We start from the raw sequence: 17,500 nt of genomic DNA, 5'->3' as shown, positions 1-17,500 counted from the left end.
GATGGGTTTTACTGTTGATCAGATGGGTTTTTACTGTTGATCAGATGGGTTTTACTGGGCTGTTGATCAGATGGGATTTACTGGGCTGTTGATCAGATGGGTTTTACTGGGCTGTTGATCAGATGGGTTTTACTGTTGATCAGATGGGTTTTACTGTTGATCAGATGGGTTTTACTGGGCTGTTGATCAGATGGGTTTTACTGTTGATCAGATGGGTTTTACTGGGCTGTTGATCAGATGGGTTTTACTGTTGATCAGATGGGTTTTACTGGGCTGTTGATCAGATGGGTTTTACTGTTGATCAGATGGGTTTTACTGGGCTGTTGATCAGATGGGTTTTACTGTTGATCAGATGGGTTTTACTGGGCTGTTGATCAGATGGGTTTTACTGTTGATCAGATGGGTTTTACTGGGCTGTTGATCAGATGGGTTTTACTGTTGATCAGATGGGTTTTACTGTTGACCAGATGGGTTTTACTGTTGATCAGATGGGTTTTACTGTTGATCAGATGGGTTTTACTGGGCTGTTGATCAGATGGGTTTTACTGGGCTGTTGATCAGATGGGTTTTACTGTTGATCAGATGGGTTTTACTGTTGATCAGATGGGTTTTACTGTTGATCAGATGGGATTTACTGTTGATCAGATGGGTTTTACTGTTGATCAGATGGGATTTACTGGGCTGTTGATCAGATGGGTTTTACTGGGCTGTTGATCAGATGGGTTTTACTGTTGATCAGATGGGTTTTACTGTTGATCAGATGGGTTTTACTGTTGATCAGATGGGTTTTACTGTTGATCAGATGGGATTTACTGGGCTGTTGATCAGATGGGTTTTACTGGGCTGTTGATCAGATGGGTTTTACTGTTGATCAGATGGGTTTTACTGTTGATCAGATGGGTTTTACTGTTGATCAGATGGGTTTTACTGTTGATCAGATGGGTATTACTATTGATCAGATGGGTTTTACTGTTGATCAGATGGGTTTTACTATTGATCAGATGGGTTTTACTGTTGATCGGATGGGTTTTACTGTTGATCAGATGGGTTTTACTGTTGATCAGATGGGTTTTACTGTTGATCAGATGGGTTTTACTGTTGATCAGATGGGTTTTACTGTTGATCAGATGGATTTTACTGTTGATCAGATGGGTTTTACTGTTGATCAGATGGGTTTTACTGTTGATCAGATGGGTTTTTACTGTTGATCAGATGGGTTTTACTGTTGATCAGATGGGTTTTACTGGGCTGTTGATCAGATGGGTTTTACTGTTGATCAGATGGGTTTTACTGTTGATCAGATGGGTTTTACTGTTGATCAGATGGGTTTTACTGTTGTTCAGATGGGTTTTACTGTTGATCAGATGGGTTTTACTGTTGATCAGATGGGTTTTACTGTTGATCAGATGGGTTTTACTGTTGATCAGATGGGTTTTACTGGGCTGTTGATCAGATGGGTTTTACTGGGCTGTTGATCAGATGGGTTTTACTGGGCTGTTGATCAGATGGGTTTTACTGTTGATCAGATGGGTTTTACTGTTGATCAGATGGGTTTTACTGTTGATCAGATGGGTTTTACTGTTGATCAGATGGGTTTTACTGGGCTGTTGATCAGATGGGTTTTACTGTTGATCAGATGGGGTTTTTCCGTGGTAATACTATTAGAAGAAGAATAATGAAGACCAATCGATTCCATTTAAAAGACAAAGTGACAGAAATACCCGCCTCTCATCAGGGTATCTGTACCTAATGCTACCCACCTCTCTCTGTTACCTCTCATCAGGGTATCTGTACCTAATGTTACCCACCTCTCTCTGTTACCTCTCATCTGGGTATCTGTACCTAATGTTACCCACCTCTCTCTGTTACCTCTCATCAGGGTATCTGTACCTAATGTTACCCACCTCTCTCTGTTACCTCTTATCAGGGTATCTGTACCTGACCATAGAGCCCCCCCCTCACAACAAGCTGATATAATGTTACCCACCTCTCTCTGTTACCTCTCATCAGGGTATCTGTACCTGACCATAGAGCCCCCCCTCACAACAAGCTGATATAATGTTACCCATCTCTCTCTGTTACCTCTCATCAGGGTATCTGTACCTGACCATAGAGCCCCCTCACAACAAGCTGATATAATGCTACCCACCTCTCTCTGTTACCTCTCATCAGGGTATCTGTACCTGACCATAGAGCCCCCCCCCCTCACAACAAGCTGATATAATGTTACCCACCCCTCTCTGTTACCTCTCATCAGGTATCTGTACCTGACCATAGAGCCCCCCTCACAACAAGCTGATATAATGTTACCCACCCCTCTCTGTTACCTCTCATCAGGGTATCTGTACCTGACCATAGAGCCCCCCTCACAACAAGCTGATATAATGTTACCCACCCCTCTCTGTTACCTCTCATCAGGGTATCTGTACCTGACCATAGAGCCCCCCTCACAACAAGCTGATATAATGTTACCCACCCCTCTCTGTTACCTCTCATCAGGGTATCTGTACCTGACCATAGAGCCCCCCTCACAACAAGCTGATATAATGTTACCCACCTCTCTCTGTTACCTCTTATCAGGGTATCTGTACCTAATGTTACCCATCTCTCTCTGTTACCTCTCATCAGGGTATCTGTACCTAATGTTACCCATCTCTCTCTGTTACCTCTCATCAGGGTATCTGTACCTAATGCTACCCATCTCTCTCTGTTACCTCTCATCAGGGTATCTGTACCTGACCATAGAGCCCCCTCACGGCAAGCTGATATAATGTTACCCATCTCTTGGACAGGGTATCTCTAACTAGCCATAGAGTAAAGTGATATATGATATTATTAACCAGGTTTTTCTACCATGTCTCCAGGTTACCTGTACCTGGCCATAGAGTTCGCCCCTCACGGTAACCTGTTGGACTTCCTGAGGAAGAGCAGAGTGTTGGAGACTGACCCGGCCTTCGCTATCGCCAACAGCACCGCCTCCACCCTCACCTCACAACAGCTGCTCCACTTTGCTGCCGATGTGGCCCGGGGCATGGACTACCTGGCTCAGAAACAGGTCAGTACTGGAGATGTGGACTACCTGGCTCAGAAACAGGTCAGTACTGAAGATGTGGACTACCTGGCTCAGAAACAGGTCAGTACTGGAGATGTGGCCCGGGGCATGGACTACCTGGCTCAGAAACAGGTCAGTACTGGAGATGTGGCCCGAGGCATAGACTACCTGGCTCAGATACACGTCAGTACTGGAGATGTGGCCCGGGGCATGGACTACCTGGCTCAGAAACAGGTCAGTACTGAAGATGTGGCCAGAGGCATGGACTACCTGGCTCAGAAACAGGTCAGTACTGGAGACATGACCCGGGGCATAGACTACCTGGCTCAGAAACAGGTCAGTACTGAAGATATGGCCCGAGGTATAGACCAAACTGGTATGTGACCAGGCTAGGTACAGCCCAAACTGATCTGGGACCAGGTTAGGTACAGCCCAAACTAATCTGGGACCCGGCTTGGTACAGCCCAAACTGATCTGGGACCAGGCTAGGTACAGCCCAAACTGATCTGGGACCCGGCTAGGTACAGCCCAAACTGATCTGGGACCAGGCTAGGTACAGCCCAAACTGATCTGGGACCAGGCTAGGTACAGCCCAAACTGACCTGGGACTAGGCTCGGTCCAGCCCAAACTGATCTGGGACCAGGCTAGGTACAGCCCAAACTGATCTGGGACCAGGCTAGGTACAGCCCAAACTGATCTGGGACCAGGCTAGGTACAGCCCAAACTGATCTGGGACCAGGCTAGGTACAGCCCAAACTGACCTGGGACCAGGCTAGGTCAGTGCCTTTTTTTATGTTTCAGATCCCAGAGACAAGAGAGTGTGCTTTTAGTCATAAAATCCCATAAACGTTGCACATACTGTGGAATTTATTATTGTGAGTTGTATATTCTGATCAGATCTCTTGTGATTTCTAGTTCATCCACAGAGACCTGGCAGCCAGGAACATCCTGGTGGGAGACAACTTTGTGGCCAAGATAGCCGACTTTGGTCTGTCCAGAGGTCAGGAGGTCTATGTGAAGAAGACGATGGTAAGAGTCTCTGAAGTATCCAGGGTAACTATGAGATCATATGATCCGCTGTGGTCACAAACAGAAGCCTACCTTTCAGTTGGTTTAGTTTATTAATACCACCATTAAAAAAACAAAACAAACACACATAAAACTTAAAATCTATACATGCACATTAATTAAATCATAGAAGATAACACACAATACAGTCTGGGACTTATTTCCATTGTTAAATCATGGAGGATAACACACAATACAGTCTGGGACTTATTTCCACTGTTAAATCATGGAGGATAACACACTATACAGTCTGGGACTTATTTCCATTGTTAAATCATAGAGGATAACACACTATACAGTCTGGGACTTATTTCCACTGTTAAATCATAGAGGATAACACACTATACAGTCTGGGACTTATTTCCATTGTTAAATCATGGAGGATAACACACAATACAGTCTGGGACTTATTTCCATTGTTAAATCATAGAGGATAACAGACAATACAGTCTGGGACTTATTTCCATTGTTAAATCATGGAGGACAACACACAATACAGTCTGGGACTTATTTCCATTGTGGTCCTCTTGAGACAAGATGGCTACACAAGATGGAACACAGTTAAACACAGTATGGCAGTGAAATAATAAAACAAAAACATAGAAGAAGAACATCTCTCTCATCAAAAACAGAGAAGAAGAACATCTATCTCATCAAAAACAGAGAAGAAGAACATCTCTCTCATCAAAAACAGAGAAGAAGAACATCTATCTCATCAAAAACAGAGAAGAAGAACATCTATCTCATCAAAAACAGAGAAGAAGAACATCTATCTCATCAAAAACAGAGAAGAAGAACATCTATCTCATCAAAAACAGAGAAGAAGAACATCTATCTCATCAAAAAACAGAGAAGACGAACATCTATCTCATCATTCCAGCTACATCATAGGGGTTATTCATAAGGGCACAGAGGACATCAAAACATATTTTTACTTTATTAAAATTATTATTATTATTATTAATGATTATATTATTATTACTTTATTAGTGCTAAAACGTTGTTGACAAAGAGATGTTTACTGTGTGTGACTCACAGGGACGGTTACCTGTCAGGTGGATGGCCATAGAATCACTGAACTACAGTGTCTACACCACCAACAGTGACGTGTGAGTACTGCATCTTTCATCTATTTAAAAACAAAATGGGAATGGAATGTTCTACAAGTGTCCAGACACCTTTTTTTTTTGTGATTTCACTAGTTTTTTAATTTGCAAATAAATTCATTAAAAATCCTATAATGTGATTTTTTTTCTCATTTTGTCTGTCATAGTTGAAGTGTACCTATGATGAAAATTACAGGCCTCTCCCATCTTTTTAAGTGGGAGAACTTGCACAATTGGTGGCTGACTAAATACTTTTTTTGCCCCACTGTATACTGAAACTATCTAAACAGCTGCAGAAAGAAACTTTAAAATACATTAACTCTATATGGTCTGACTGTGTACATTTAATCTCTATCACTTCTCTCTCTTTCTCTCCTCTCTCGTTCTTTCTTCTCTCTCTCCTCCCTCTCTCTCTCTCTTTCTTGTCTCTTCTCTCTCTCTCTCTCTCTCTCTCCAGATGGTCTTACGGTGTACTTCTCTGGGAGATCGTCAGTTTAGGTTTGTATTCAGGATAATTAGGTTTGTATTCAGGGTAATTAGGTTTGTATCCAGGGTAACTAGGTTTACATCCAGGGTAATTAGGTTTGTATACAGGGTAATTAGGTTTGTATCCAGGGTAACTAGGTTTACATCCAGGGTAATTAGGTTTGTATCCAGGATAATTAGGTTTGTATCCAGGATAATTAGGTTTGTATCCAGGATAATTAGGTTTGTATCCAGGGTAATTAGGTTTGTATCCAGGGTAATTAGGTTTGCATCCAGGGTAATTAGGTTTGCATCCAGGATAATTAGGTTTGTATCCAGGGTAATTAGGTTTGTATCCAGGGTAATTAGGTTTGTATCCAGGGTAATTAGGTTTGCATCCAGGGTAATTAGGTTTGCATCCAGGATAATTAGGTTTGTATTCAGGGTAATTAGGTTTGTATCCAGGGTAACTAGGTTTACATCCAGGGTAATTAGGTTTGTATACAGGGTAATTAGGTTTGTATCCAGGGTAACTAGGTTTACATCCAGGGTAATTAGGTTTGTATCCAGGATAATTAGGTTTGTATCCAGGATAATTAGGTTTGTATCCAGGATAATTAGGTTTGTATCCAGGGTAATTAGGTTTGTATCCAGGGTAATTAGGTTTGCATCCAGGGTAATTAGGTTTGCATCCAGGATAATTAGGTTTGTATCCAGGGTAATTAGGTTTGTATTCAGGGTAATTAGGTTTGTATCCAGGGTAATTAGGTTTGCATCCAGGGTAATTAGGTTTGCATCCAGGGTAATTAGGTTTGCATCCAGGGTAATTAGGTTTGCATCCAGGATAATTAGGTTTGCATCCAGGATAATTAGGTTTACATCCAGGACAATTAGGTTTGTATCCAGGATAATTAGGTTTGTATCCAGGATAATTAGGTTTGTATCCAGGATAATAATCTACAATATTGACAATGGATTTGAAATGCAGCCTGATACGTCCAGTGTGTGTACATTACTGTGTGTGTGTCTTATCATGTGTATTTTGTGTTGACCTGGTGTATCAGGAGGTACTCCGTACTGTGGGATGACGTGTGCAGAGCTGTATGAGAAACTGCCTCAGAGCTACCGGCTGGAGAAACCCCTCAACTGTGACGATGAGGTGTAAGTAGTCTGGAGATGGGAGTCTAACCAGGGCTCTGCTGAAGACTCTGACGGTAGACATCATAGAATATAGAGACACACAGAATATAGAGACATATAGAATATAGAGACACACAGAATATAGAGACACACAGAATATAGAGTCATATAGAATATAGAGACATATAGAATATAGAGACATATAGAATATAGAGACATATAGAATATAGAGACATATAGAGACATATAAAATATAGAGACATATAGAATATAGAGACATATAGAATATAGAGACATATAGAATATAGAGACACACAGAATATAGAGACATATAGAATATAGAGACACACAGAATATAGAGACATAGAATATAGAGACACACAGAATATAGAGACACACAGAATATAGAGACATATAGAATATAGAGACATATAGAATATAGAGACACATAGAATATAGAGACATATAGAATATAGAGACACATAGAATATAGAGACAAATAGAATATAGAGACACACAGAATATAGAGACACACAGAATATAGAGACACACAGAATATAGAGACACACAGAATATAGAGACATATAGAATATAGAGACATATAGAATATAGAGACATATAGAATATAGAGAAATATAGAATAAAGAGACACACAGAATATAGAGACATATAGAATATAGAGACATATAGAATATAGACATATAGAATATAGAGACATATAGAATAAAGAGACACACCGAATATAAAGACATATAGAATATAGAGACATATAGAATATAGAGACATATAGAATATAGAGACATACAGAATATAGAGACATATAGAATATAGAGACATACAGAATATAGAGACATATAGAATATAGAGACATACAGAATATAGAGACATATAGAATATAGAGACATATAGAATATAGAGACATATAGAATAAAGAGACACACAGAATATAAAGACATATAGAATATAGAGACATACAGAATATAGAGACACACAGAATATAGAGACATATAGAATATAGAGACATATAGAATATAGAGACATACAGAATATAGAGACATATAGAATATAGAGACATATAGAATATAGAGACATATAGAATATAGAGACATAGAATATAGAGACATAGAATATAGACATATAGAATATAGAGACATATAGAATATAGAGACATATAGAATATAGAGACATATAGAATATAGAGACATATAGAGACATATAAAATATAGAGACATATAGAATATAGAGACATACAGAATATAGAGACATATAGAATATAGAGACATAGAATATAGACATATAGAATATAGAGACATATAGAATATAGAGACATATAGAATATAGAGACACGCATGAAGGAAATGAGGGTACAGTTTTAAAAACATAAAAAATAAGTTGAAATCAGATTCAAGGTTATTTGCGGTATGTATTAAATCCATTTTCCACCCCTCTCCTGTGTTGTTGTCCAGGTATGACCTGATGGGTCAGTGCTGGAGAGAAAAGCCCTACGAGAGACCCTCGTTTCAACAGATACTGGTCTCCCTCAACAGGATGCTGGAGGAGAGGAAGGTAAAAACACACTTTATTTTTTACTCCGTCATTGGTAATAAAAAAAAACCACATAGGACATTCAGCAGTAGGAAGTTCCAGTAGGAAGTAGTAAGTTGAAGTAGGAAGTTACAGTAGGAGGTAGGAAGTTGAAGTAGGAAGTTACAGTAGGACGTAGGAAGTTACAGTAGGAGGTAGGAAGTTGAAGTAGGAAGTTCCAGTAGGACGTAGGAAGTTACAGTAGGGAGTAGGAAGTTCCAGTAGGAAGTTCCAGTAGGAGGTTACAGTCGGAAGTAGGAAGTTACAGTAGGAAGTAGGAAGTTACAGTAGGAAGTAGGAAGTTACAGTAGGAAGTAGGAAGTTACAGTAGGAGGTAGGAAGTTGAAGTAGGAAGTAGGAAGTTACAGTAGGAAGTAGGAAGTTACAGTAGGAGGTAGGAAGTTGAAGTAGGAAGTTCCAGTAGGACGTAGGAAGTTACAGTAGGGAGTAGGAAGTTCCAGTAGGAGGTTCCAGTAGGAAGTTCCAGTAGGAAGTAGGAGGTTCCAGTAGGAAGTAGGAAGTTCCAGTAGGAAGGTCCAGTAGGAAGTAGGAGGTTACAGTAGGAAGTAGGAAGTTCCAGTAGGAAGTAGTAGCCACAACGTAGGTACAGGTAATGACAGTAGCCCATCGCAAGCTTTCTCTATCAGTTAATTAAGTACAGAACCCTATTTCTCTTCCTGTTGTTTCTAGACATATGTCAACACCACTCTGTATGAGAAGTTCACCTATGCCGGTATCGACTGCTCCGCAGAGGAAGCTGGATGACCTTGTGCTAAACCTAAAAACTACAGTGCAAGTATTCCACTACCACTGCGTTGTACGGAGAATTATAAAGTTACATGGTTTAAGAAATCCTCTTACAAGGGATTCACAGACTAGTATTTTGCACATATTGTGTATTCCAAGTTATGTGCTAACTTTTGTCCAATCATAAACTGACTTTCAAAACGGTAATCCTTGATGTTAAATTGTTGTTGTTGTTGTTGTTGTTGTTGATGATGATTCTTCTGTTTTGATGAACCGTCCACCCTATTCCCCCATACTGTATAGTGCACTACCTAGGGGCCCTGGTCAAAAGTAGTGCACTGGAAAGGGAATAGTGCCATTTGGGACACAGGCTATGCTAGTCGCTGGCTGACCGATAACAACAGCCCTGGTCAAAAGTAGTGCACTGGAAAGGGAATAGTGCCATTTGGGACACACGCTATGCTAGTCGCTGGCTGACCGATAACAACAGCCCTGGTCAAAAGTAGTGCACTGGAAAGGGAATAGTGCCATTTGGGACACACGCTATGCTAGTCGCTGGCTGACCGATAACAACAGCCCTGGTCAAAAGTAGTGCACTGGAAAGGGAATAGTGCCATTTGGGACACACACTATGCTAGTCGCTGGCTGACCGATAACGACAGCCCTGGTCAAAAGTAGTGCACTGGAAAGGGAATAGTGCCATTTGGGACACACGCTATGCTAGTCGCTGGCTGACCGATAACAACAGCCCTGGTCAAAAGTAGTGCACTGGAAAGGGAATAGTGCCATTTGGGACACACACTATGCTAGTCGCTGGCTGGCCGATAACAACAGCCCTGGTCAAAAGTAGTGCACTGGAAAGGGAATAGTGCCATTTGGGACACACGCTATGCTAGTCGCTGGCTGACCGATAACAACAGCCCTGGTCAAAAGTAGTGCACTGGAAAGGGAATAGTGCCATTTGGGACACACACTATGCTAGTCGCTGGCTGACCGATAACAACAGTGTAACGGTTGACCTTACAGATGGAGGATCTTAATTTGAGCCAGTTTTCTACAGCTGGAAAATAATCCTGCAGCAACAGGAAAAGTGAATTATTACGCGGGCTATAATACATTTTTCATTAGGTGCAAATCAAGTCTGACATTTTAAAGTGGAAACTCCAAAATGTAAAAGCCTTTTTAAACCTTGAATAATACACTACAAGTTTGCATTTTCAGCTGTGTAGGAAAATTCCCAACAACAAAAAAGTGATCAAATGAAGAACCTACATCTGTATAGTGTAACATACATGGCAGCCTGCTGTAATATCAGATGTAAATGTCTTTAAGAAACCATTACTTGGGGGGGGGGAGAAAAAATTGTATCCTTAAAATTAATAAAACGTTTTGTGATTAAATTCTTATCTGTGACGTATGACTTGTGTGATACTTTAAAAAACAAAATGTACAAAGAGTTGAGTGCAACAAAGCATACCACCTAATAATCAAGCAGTACACTATGATTTCATGACACAAGTCAGTAATACTGGAGTTATTCTGTCCTTATTTCTATCAATTTTATATCCAGATAGTCCAGGATAGGTCAGTGGTCCTGAGTTGAGTGTCCAGTAGAAGTCCAGTCTATATCTGGCAGTTACCGCCACGGTCTCCTCGCAGGGTCTTCTGTCTGCTTACAGGTCTGTTCCTCGTCTCTGGGTCACTCGTCTCTGGGTCACACTGGGTCCACAGACATCCACAGGGATGTCCCTAGTCTCTGGTCCACAGGGCTGTCTCTGGTCCACAGGGATGGCCCTAGTCTCTGGTCCACAGGGCTGTCTCTGGTCCACAGGGCTGTCTCTGGTCCACAGGGCTCTCACTAGTCTCTGGTCCACAGGGCTGTCTCTGGTCCACAGGGCTGTCTCTGGTCCACAGGACTGTCTCTGGTCCACAGGACTGTCTCTGGTCTCTGGTCCACAGGGCTGTCCCTAGTCTCTGGTCCACAGGGCTGTCTCTGGTCCACAGGGCTGTCCCTAGTCTCTGGTCCACAGGGCTGTCCCTAGTCTCTGGTCCACAGGACTGTCTCTGGTCCACAGGGCTGTCCTTAGTCTCTGGTCCACAGGGCTGTCCCTAGTCTCTGGTCCACAGGGCTGTCTCTGGTCCACAGGGCTGTCCCTCACAGATCTCCCTCTGGGCAGAGATAATACACACCTCATATACCCTGAACGATGCGAAAGCTGCCGCCACTATACACGATCCTCCCAGGATATACCACCAGCTGAAGAGGCCGAAGGACACGCCCTTCACGATGCAGTACAGGCCGAAACACACCAGGAAGATCATCGACACGATCTGAACACACACCGGAGGGCTGCTGGCCTCCTCACCCATGGAGGAAAAGTCTAGGCGGTACCACCGACTGGTAGGTCTGAGCTGCAAGAGATGGTGTCTCTCATGGGACTAAAGGGGCGCAAGTTTTGGCCCAAAGACAAGACTCTCGTTGGAGGACGATTGTCGCACCGTTGACTACGAAGAATAAGTCAATTATGTACCGACCGACATGTCAGCATTAAACCTCCTCTTCGGTTAGACAGACTCAGACAGAGACACACAGTCACTGAGGTGAGAGGTACTGTAGAGGTGGGCTGTGAGTGCCTGGTCAGCTTTATATTTTAGCCTACTGTTGTACATGGATCTGATTGATTAGACGAAGCAACTCTCTTTTTAATTAGCTGTGGTGAGGATCAACCTTGACTTTAATCCATGTTGAGAACCTCTGAGGTGAAGTAAAAAAAACATACTGGTGGATTAAAACACTGTGAGTGGCTGTCCATGGAGAGAACTCTTCCTACAGTGAGGTGTTAGCCTCTGTGCTATTTATCACCTGTATAATCACAGTGAGGGTTAGCATGTTAGCCTCTGTGCTATTTATCACCTGTCTAATCACAGTGAGGTGTTAGCATGTTAGCCTCTGTGCTATTTATCACCTGTCTAATCACAGTGAGGGTTAGCATGTTAGCCTCTGTGCTATTTATCACCTGTCTAATCACAGTGAGGGTTAGCATGTTAGCCTCTGTGCTATTTATCAGCCGTCTAATCACAGTGAGGTGTTAGCATGTTAACCTCTGTGCTATTTATCACCTGTCTAATCAGTGAGGGTGTTAGCATGTTAGCCTCTGTGCTATCTATTATCAATCTAATCACAGTGAGATGTTAGCATGTTAACCTCTGTGGTATTTATCACCTGTCTAATCACAGTGAGGGTGTTGGCATGTTAGCCTCTGTGCTATTTATCACCCATCTAATCACAGTGAGGTGTTAGCATGTTAACCTCTGTGGTATTTATCACCCGTCTAATCAGTGAGGGTGTTAGCATGTTAGCCTCTGTGCTATTTATCACCCATCTAATCACAGTGAGGTGTTAGCATGTTAGCCTCTGTGCTATTTATCACCTGTCTAATCACAGTGAGGTGTTAGCATGTTAGCCTCTGTGCTATTTATCACCTGTGTTAGCATGTTAACCTCTGTGGTATTTATCACCCATCTAATCACAGTGAGGGTGTTAGCATGTTAGCCTCTGTGCTATCTATTATCAATCTAATCACAGTGTGGGTTAGCACAGAGGCTAATATGCTATCTATTATCCATCTAATCACGGTGAGGGTTAGCATGTTAGCCTCTGTGCTATCAATAATCCATCTAATCACAGATAGTGTATAAGTAGGCTAAGCTAAACTAATGAGCTCAGAATAAGAGATTGAACCACTGTGTTTCTCTCAACAACAGATGAGCCCATTCTGTATCGCAAACAACACCAGTAGGCATGTGCTGTATAAAATCACCTTGTGAAAAGATAGAAACTTTTTTCTGGAAGGAATCAAAATACTCAAAACTTTATTGTTTCTGGTGTAGTGTTACGTTTACATGGAATCATGAACAGTCAAACTAAATGTTAAAAATAATTGTAAATAGGTGTCAGTGTCTAGTTGACAATATTATCATCGCTTTGTAGGTCAGACACTTTGTGTTGGTTATCGTAAACTGAACGGTCAAGTTACAGACTGATGATTGGATAACAAAACTTGATTTTAGTGTTGCTAAAGTATCATAAATACATATTCACTAGGCTAAGGATGCCAGCACAACAAGTTAATTTACATAGAAAGAAGTCCTCATGGTGAAGTAATGAAAAACAGGATCATGATGGATGAACACCTGAAAGGACCAATGAAACTACAAAACCCCCCCCCCGGCAATATCACATTTACATAAGTATTCAGACCCTTTACTCAGTACTTTGTTGAAGCACCTTTGGCCGTGAAGACATCCTCTAGTCTTCTTGGGTTTGACGCTACAAGCTTGGCACACCTGTATTTGGGCAGTTTCTACCATTCTTCTCTGCAGATCCTCTCAAGATCTGTCAGGTTGTAATGGGAGCTATTTTCAGGTCTCTCCAGAGATGTTCAATCGGGGTCAAGTCCGGGCTCCGCCTGGGCCACTCAAGGACATTCAGAGACTTGTCCCGAAACCACTACTGTGTTGTCTTGATTGTGTGCTTAGGGTCGTTGTTCTGTTGGAAGGTGAACCTTCGCCCCAGTTAGAGGTCCTGAGCGCTCTGGAGCAGATTTTCATCAAGAATCTCTCTGTACTTTGTTCTGTTCATCTTTCCCTCGATCCTGACTAGTCTTCCTGTCTCTGCCACTGAAAAACATCTCCGCAGCATGATACTGCCACCACCATGCTTCACCGTAGTGATGCTGCCACCACCATGCTTCACCGTAGTGATGCTGCCACCACCAGGGTGCCAGGTTTCCTCCAGAGAATCTTGTTTCTCATGGTCTGAGAGTCTTTAGGTGCCTTGGCAAACTCAAACTGTGCTGTCATGTGCCTTTTACTGAGGAGCGGCTTCTGTCTGGCCACTCTACCATAAAGGCCTGATTGGTGGAATGCTGCAGAGATGGTTGTCCTTCTGGAAGGTTCTCCCATCTCCACAGAGGAACTCTGGAGCACTGTCAGAGTGACCATTGGGTTCTTGGTCACCTCCCTGACCAAGGCCCTTCATCCCTGATTGCTCAATTTGGCTGGGAGGCCAGCTCTAAACTTTTTCCATATTAGAATGATGGAGGCCACTGTTTTCTTGGGGATCTTCAAAGCTACAGAACATATTTGGTACCCTTCCCCAGATCTGTGCCTGGACACAATCCGGTACCGGAGCTCTACAGACAACGCCTTCGACCTCATGGTTTGGTTTTGCTCTGACAACTGTGGGACCTTATATAGACAGGTGTGTGCATTTCTAAATCATGTCCAATCAATTGAATTTACCACAGGTGGACTCCAATCAAGTTGTAGAAACATCTCAAGGATCATCAATGGAAACAGGATGCACCTGAGCTCAATTTCGAGTGTCATAGCAAAGGGTCTGAATACTTATGTAAATAAGGTATTTCTGTTTTTAATTTGTCATTATGATGTCATTATGGGGTATTGTGATGTCATTCTGGGTTATTGTGATGTCATTATGGGGTATTGTGATGTAATTATGGGGTATTGTGATGTCATTATGGGGTATTGTGATGTCATTATGGGGTATTGTGATGTAGATTGATTAGGAAAAGATGTATGTAATCCGTTTTAGAATAAGGCTGTAACGTAACAACATGTAGAAAAAGTCAAGGGGTCTGAATACTTTCTGAATTAACTATATAGTGCACTGCCTTTGCCCATAGGGCCCCGTAGGGTCCCATAGGGTCCTGGTCAACCGTAGTGCACTGCCTTTGCCCATAGGGCCCCGTAGGGTCCCATAGGGTCCTGGTCAACCGTAGTGCACTGCCTTTGTCCATAGGGCCCCGTAGGGTCCCATAGGGTCCTGGTCAACCGTAGTGCACTGCCTTTGTCCATAGGGCCCCGTAGGGTCCCATTGGGTCCTGGTCAACCGTAGTGCACTGCCTCTGTCCATAGCGCCCCGTAGGGTCCCATAGGGTCCTGGTCAACCGTAGTGCACTGCCTTTGCCCATAGGGCCCCGTAGGGTCCCATAGGGTCCTGGTCAACCGGAGTGCACTGCCTTTGTCCATAGGGTCCCATAGGGTCCCATAGGGTCCTGGTCAACCGGAGTGCACTGCCTTTGTCCATAGGGACCCGTAGGGTCCCATAGGGTCCTGGTCAACCGGAGTGCACTGCCTTTGTCCATAGGCCAAAGGGTCCCATAGGGTCCTGGTCAACCGTAGTGCACTGCCTCTGTCCATAGGGCCCCGTAGGGTCCCATAGGGTCCTGGTCAACCGTAGTGCACTGCCTTTGTCCATAGGCCAAAGGGTCCCATAGGGTCCTGGTCAACCGTAGTGCACTGCCTCTGTCCATAGGGCCCCGTAGGGTCCCATAGGGTCCTGGTCAACCGGAGTGCACTGCCTTTGTCCATAGGCCAAAGGGTCCCATAGGGTCCTGGTCAACCGTAGTGCACTGCCTCTGTCCATAGGGCCCCGTAGGGTCCCATAGAGCCCTGGTCAACAGTAGTGCACTATATAAGGAATAGGATTCCATTCCTACGTTTTGATTTGACAGTCAGCCAGCCAGCTGGCCAGTGAATCAGTCAGCCAGCCAGCTGGCCAGTGAATCAGTCAGCCAGCCAGCTGGCCAGTGAATCAGTCAGTCAGCCAGCTGGCCAGTGAATCAGTCAGCCAGCCAGTGAATCAGTCAGCCAGCCAGTGAATCAGTCAGCCAGCCAGTGAATCAGTCAGCCAGCCAGCTTGCCAGTAAGTCAGCCAGTAAGTAAGTGGTCCTAGTAGTCATACTCTCATATTGAACATAATCAAGTCATGCAAACATTAGTTAATCAGCTCCTCCTCTGTGATCTGGTGTTATAGAGACAATGATTTAACATGACAAACTACTAGTAGTCTCTGCCACAGTGTTGATCGTACAAATAGTAGAGTCTGTCCTCGCTACAGTGTGGATCCAGCCAGGCAGACGTATCTGCAGGTAACAGGTTCTTCTACGGCTACCAGACGCACGGTGATGATGTCATCAAGCTTCAGAGGCATCTCTGCTGCTCACTGGACCCCTCCCACAGCATATCCACGGCAACCTCCTGCCAGGCCATCGGCAGCTCCAGTGGTTCTGCTACAACACCTCAGTGACACATCCCAGACGTCATATCTTTCTGGAAGAGATAAATAAGTTACTAGAGAGTGAGAGGATGAAACTGATTTGTTTACAACAACACATGTGACTGCGCTCCATTCGATGGTATTGTCATGACAACTGTTCGGTCAAGACAGGTGTAAATCCCTGTATCAGCGGAGAATGAGTTTGGCAACAGTGACAGGCTGGCAAACTGAGCTGAGCTCCACCTTGGTGAGAGGGCCATCACTACGCTCAAGGTCAACGTACTAACACACCTAGCCTGACGGCCTGCTAATACACACTGGCTGTCAGCCTATTAGGCACAAGGTCAACCCGATAGCACACCCAGAGAACTCACAGCCAGGTTGCTAGGCAACAGCCTTCCTCCCAGGGGCCAGTAGAAGGGTAGCACCAAGACCTACAGTCGTCCTGGTCCTTATTTCTGCCTATTTTCTGTTGCCTAGGAGATCTATACTACACAAGAGATGGCCTGAAGGAACAAATATATTCCCGCAGGCCATTCCCCCATTCCCCATATTCCCCATTCCCCCATATTCCCCCATTCCCCATATTCCCCCATATTCCCCCATTCCCCATATTCCCCCATATTCCCCCATTCCCCCATATTCCCCCATTCCCCCATCACTCTTCTGGTCCTAATCTTTCTTCTGAGCCACCATAAGGCCAAATGAAAAGGACTCACAGGAGCTGGCAGAAGACATCTGTCTGTCCCTGACGTGTACTGGAGACCAGAACCAGGCTGATCCCATCTCCCTGACGTGTACTGGAGACCAGAACCAGACTGATCCCATCTCCCTGCCGTGTACTGGAGACCAGAACCAGACTGATCCCATCTCCCTGCCGTTTACTGGCGACCAGAACCAGACTGATCCCATCTCCCTGCCGTGTACTGGAGACCAGAACCAGACTGATCCCATCTCCCTGCCTGGTACTGGAGACCAGAACCAGGCTGATCCCATCTCCCTGCCGTGTACTGGAGACCAGAACCAGACTGATCCCATCTCCCTGCCGTGTACTGGAGACCAGAACCAGACTGATCCCATCTCCCTGCCGTGTACTGGAGACCAGAACCAGACTGATCCCATCTCCCTGCCTGGTACTGGAGACCAGAACCAGGCTGATCCCATCTCCCTGCCGTGTACTGGAGACCAGAACCAGACTGATCCCATCTCCCTGCCGTGTACTGGAGACCAGAACCAGACTGATCCCATCTCCC

The 17,500-nt window shown here is 43.9% G+C and overlaps 2 protein-coding genes across 47 annotated transcripts in view; one reads left to right on the top strand and one right to left on the bottom strand.

Moving 5' to 3' along the window:
• The window catches only part of tek (TEK tyrosine kinase, endothelial), a 100,283-nt gene extending 89,714 nt beyond the window's left edge, over positions 1-10,569 (top strand). For all 42 annotated transcript variants that reach the window (XM_052458661.1, XM_052458677.1, XM_052458676.1 and 39 more), the window contains exons 20-26: positions 2,865-3,055; positions 3,969-4,082; positions 5,160-5,230; positions 5,685-5,725; positions 6,757-6,853; positions 8,299-8,398; positions 9,107-10,569. In XM_052458661.1, coding sequence (XP_052314621.1) covers positions 2,865-3,055; positions 3,969-4,082; positions 5,160-5,230; positions 5,685-5,725; positions 6,757-6,853; positions 8,299-8,398; positions 9,107-9,181 — 689 coding nt within the window. In that variant the 3' untranslated portion in view covers positions 9,182-10,569. The remainder of the gene's footprint in view (positions 1-2,864; positions 3,056-3,968; positions 4,083-5,159; positions 5,231-5,684; positions 5,726-6,756; positions 6,854-8,298; positions 8,399-9,106) is intronic.
• Positions 10,570-13,019: 2,450 nt separating this feature from the next.
• Positions 13,020-17,500, bottom strand: part of LOC118382407 (MOB kinase activator 3B) — a 73,147-nt gene continuing 68,666 nt past the window's right edge. For 4 of the 5 annotated variants that reach the window (XR_008061574.1, XR_008061575.1, XR_008061577.1 and 1 more), the window contains one exon: positions 13,020-16,300. Coding sequence is in view for 1 of the 5 variants with exons in the window: in XM_052458660.1 (XP_052314620.1) it covers positions 16,271-16,300 (30 nt within the window). In the remaining 4 variants the exon portion in view is untranslated. The remainder of the gene's footprint in view (positions 16,301-17,500) is intronic. The other variant, XR_008061578.1, reaches the window with a different exon arrangement.

The sequence above is a fragment of the Oncorhynchus keta genome, chromosome 12 (assembly GCF_023373465.1).
Source record: "Oncorhynchus keta strain PuntledgeMale-10-30-2019 chromosome 12, Oket_V2, whole genome shotgun sequence".
Classification (NCBI taxonomy): Eukaryota; Metazoa; Chordata; class Actinopteri; order Salmoniformes; family Salmonidae; genus Oncorhynchus; species Oncorhynchus keta.
Note: the sequence above shows the minus strand (reverse complement) of the source record. Positions and strands in the feature narration are given on the sequence as shown.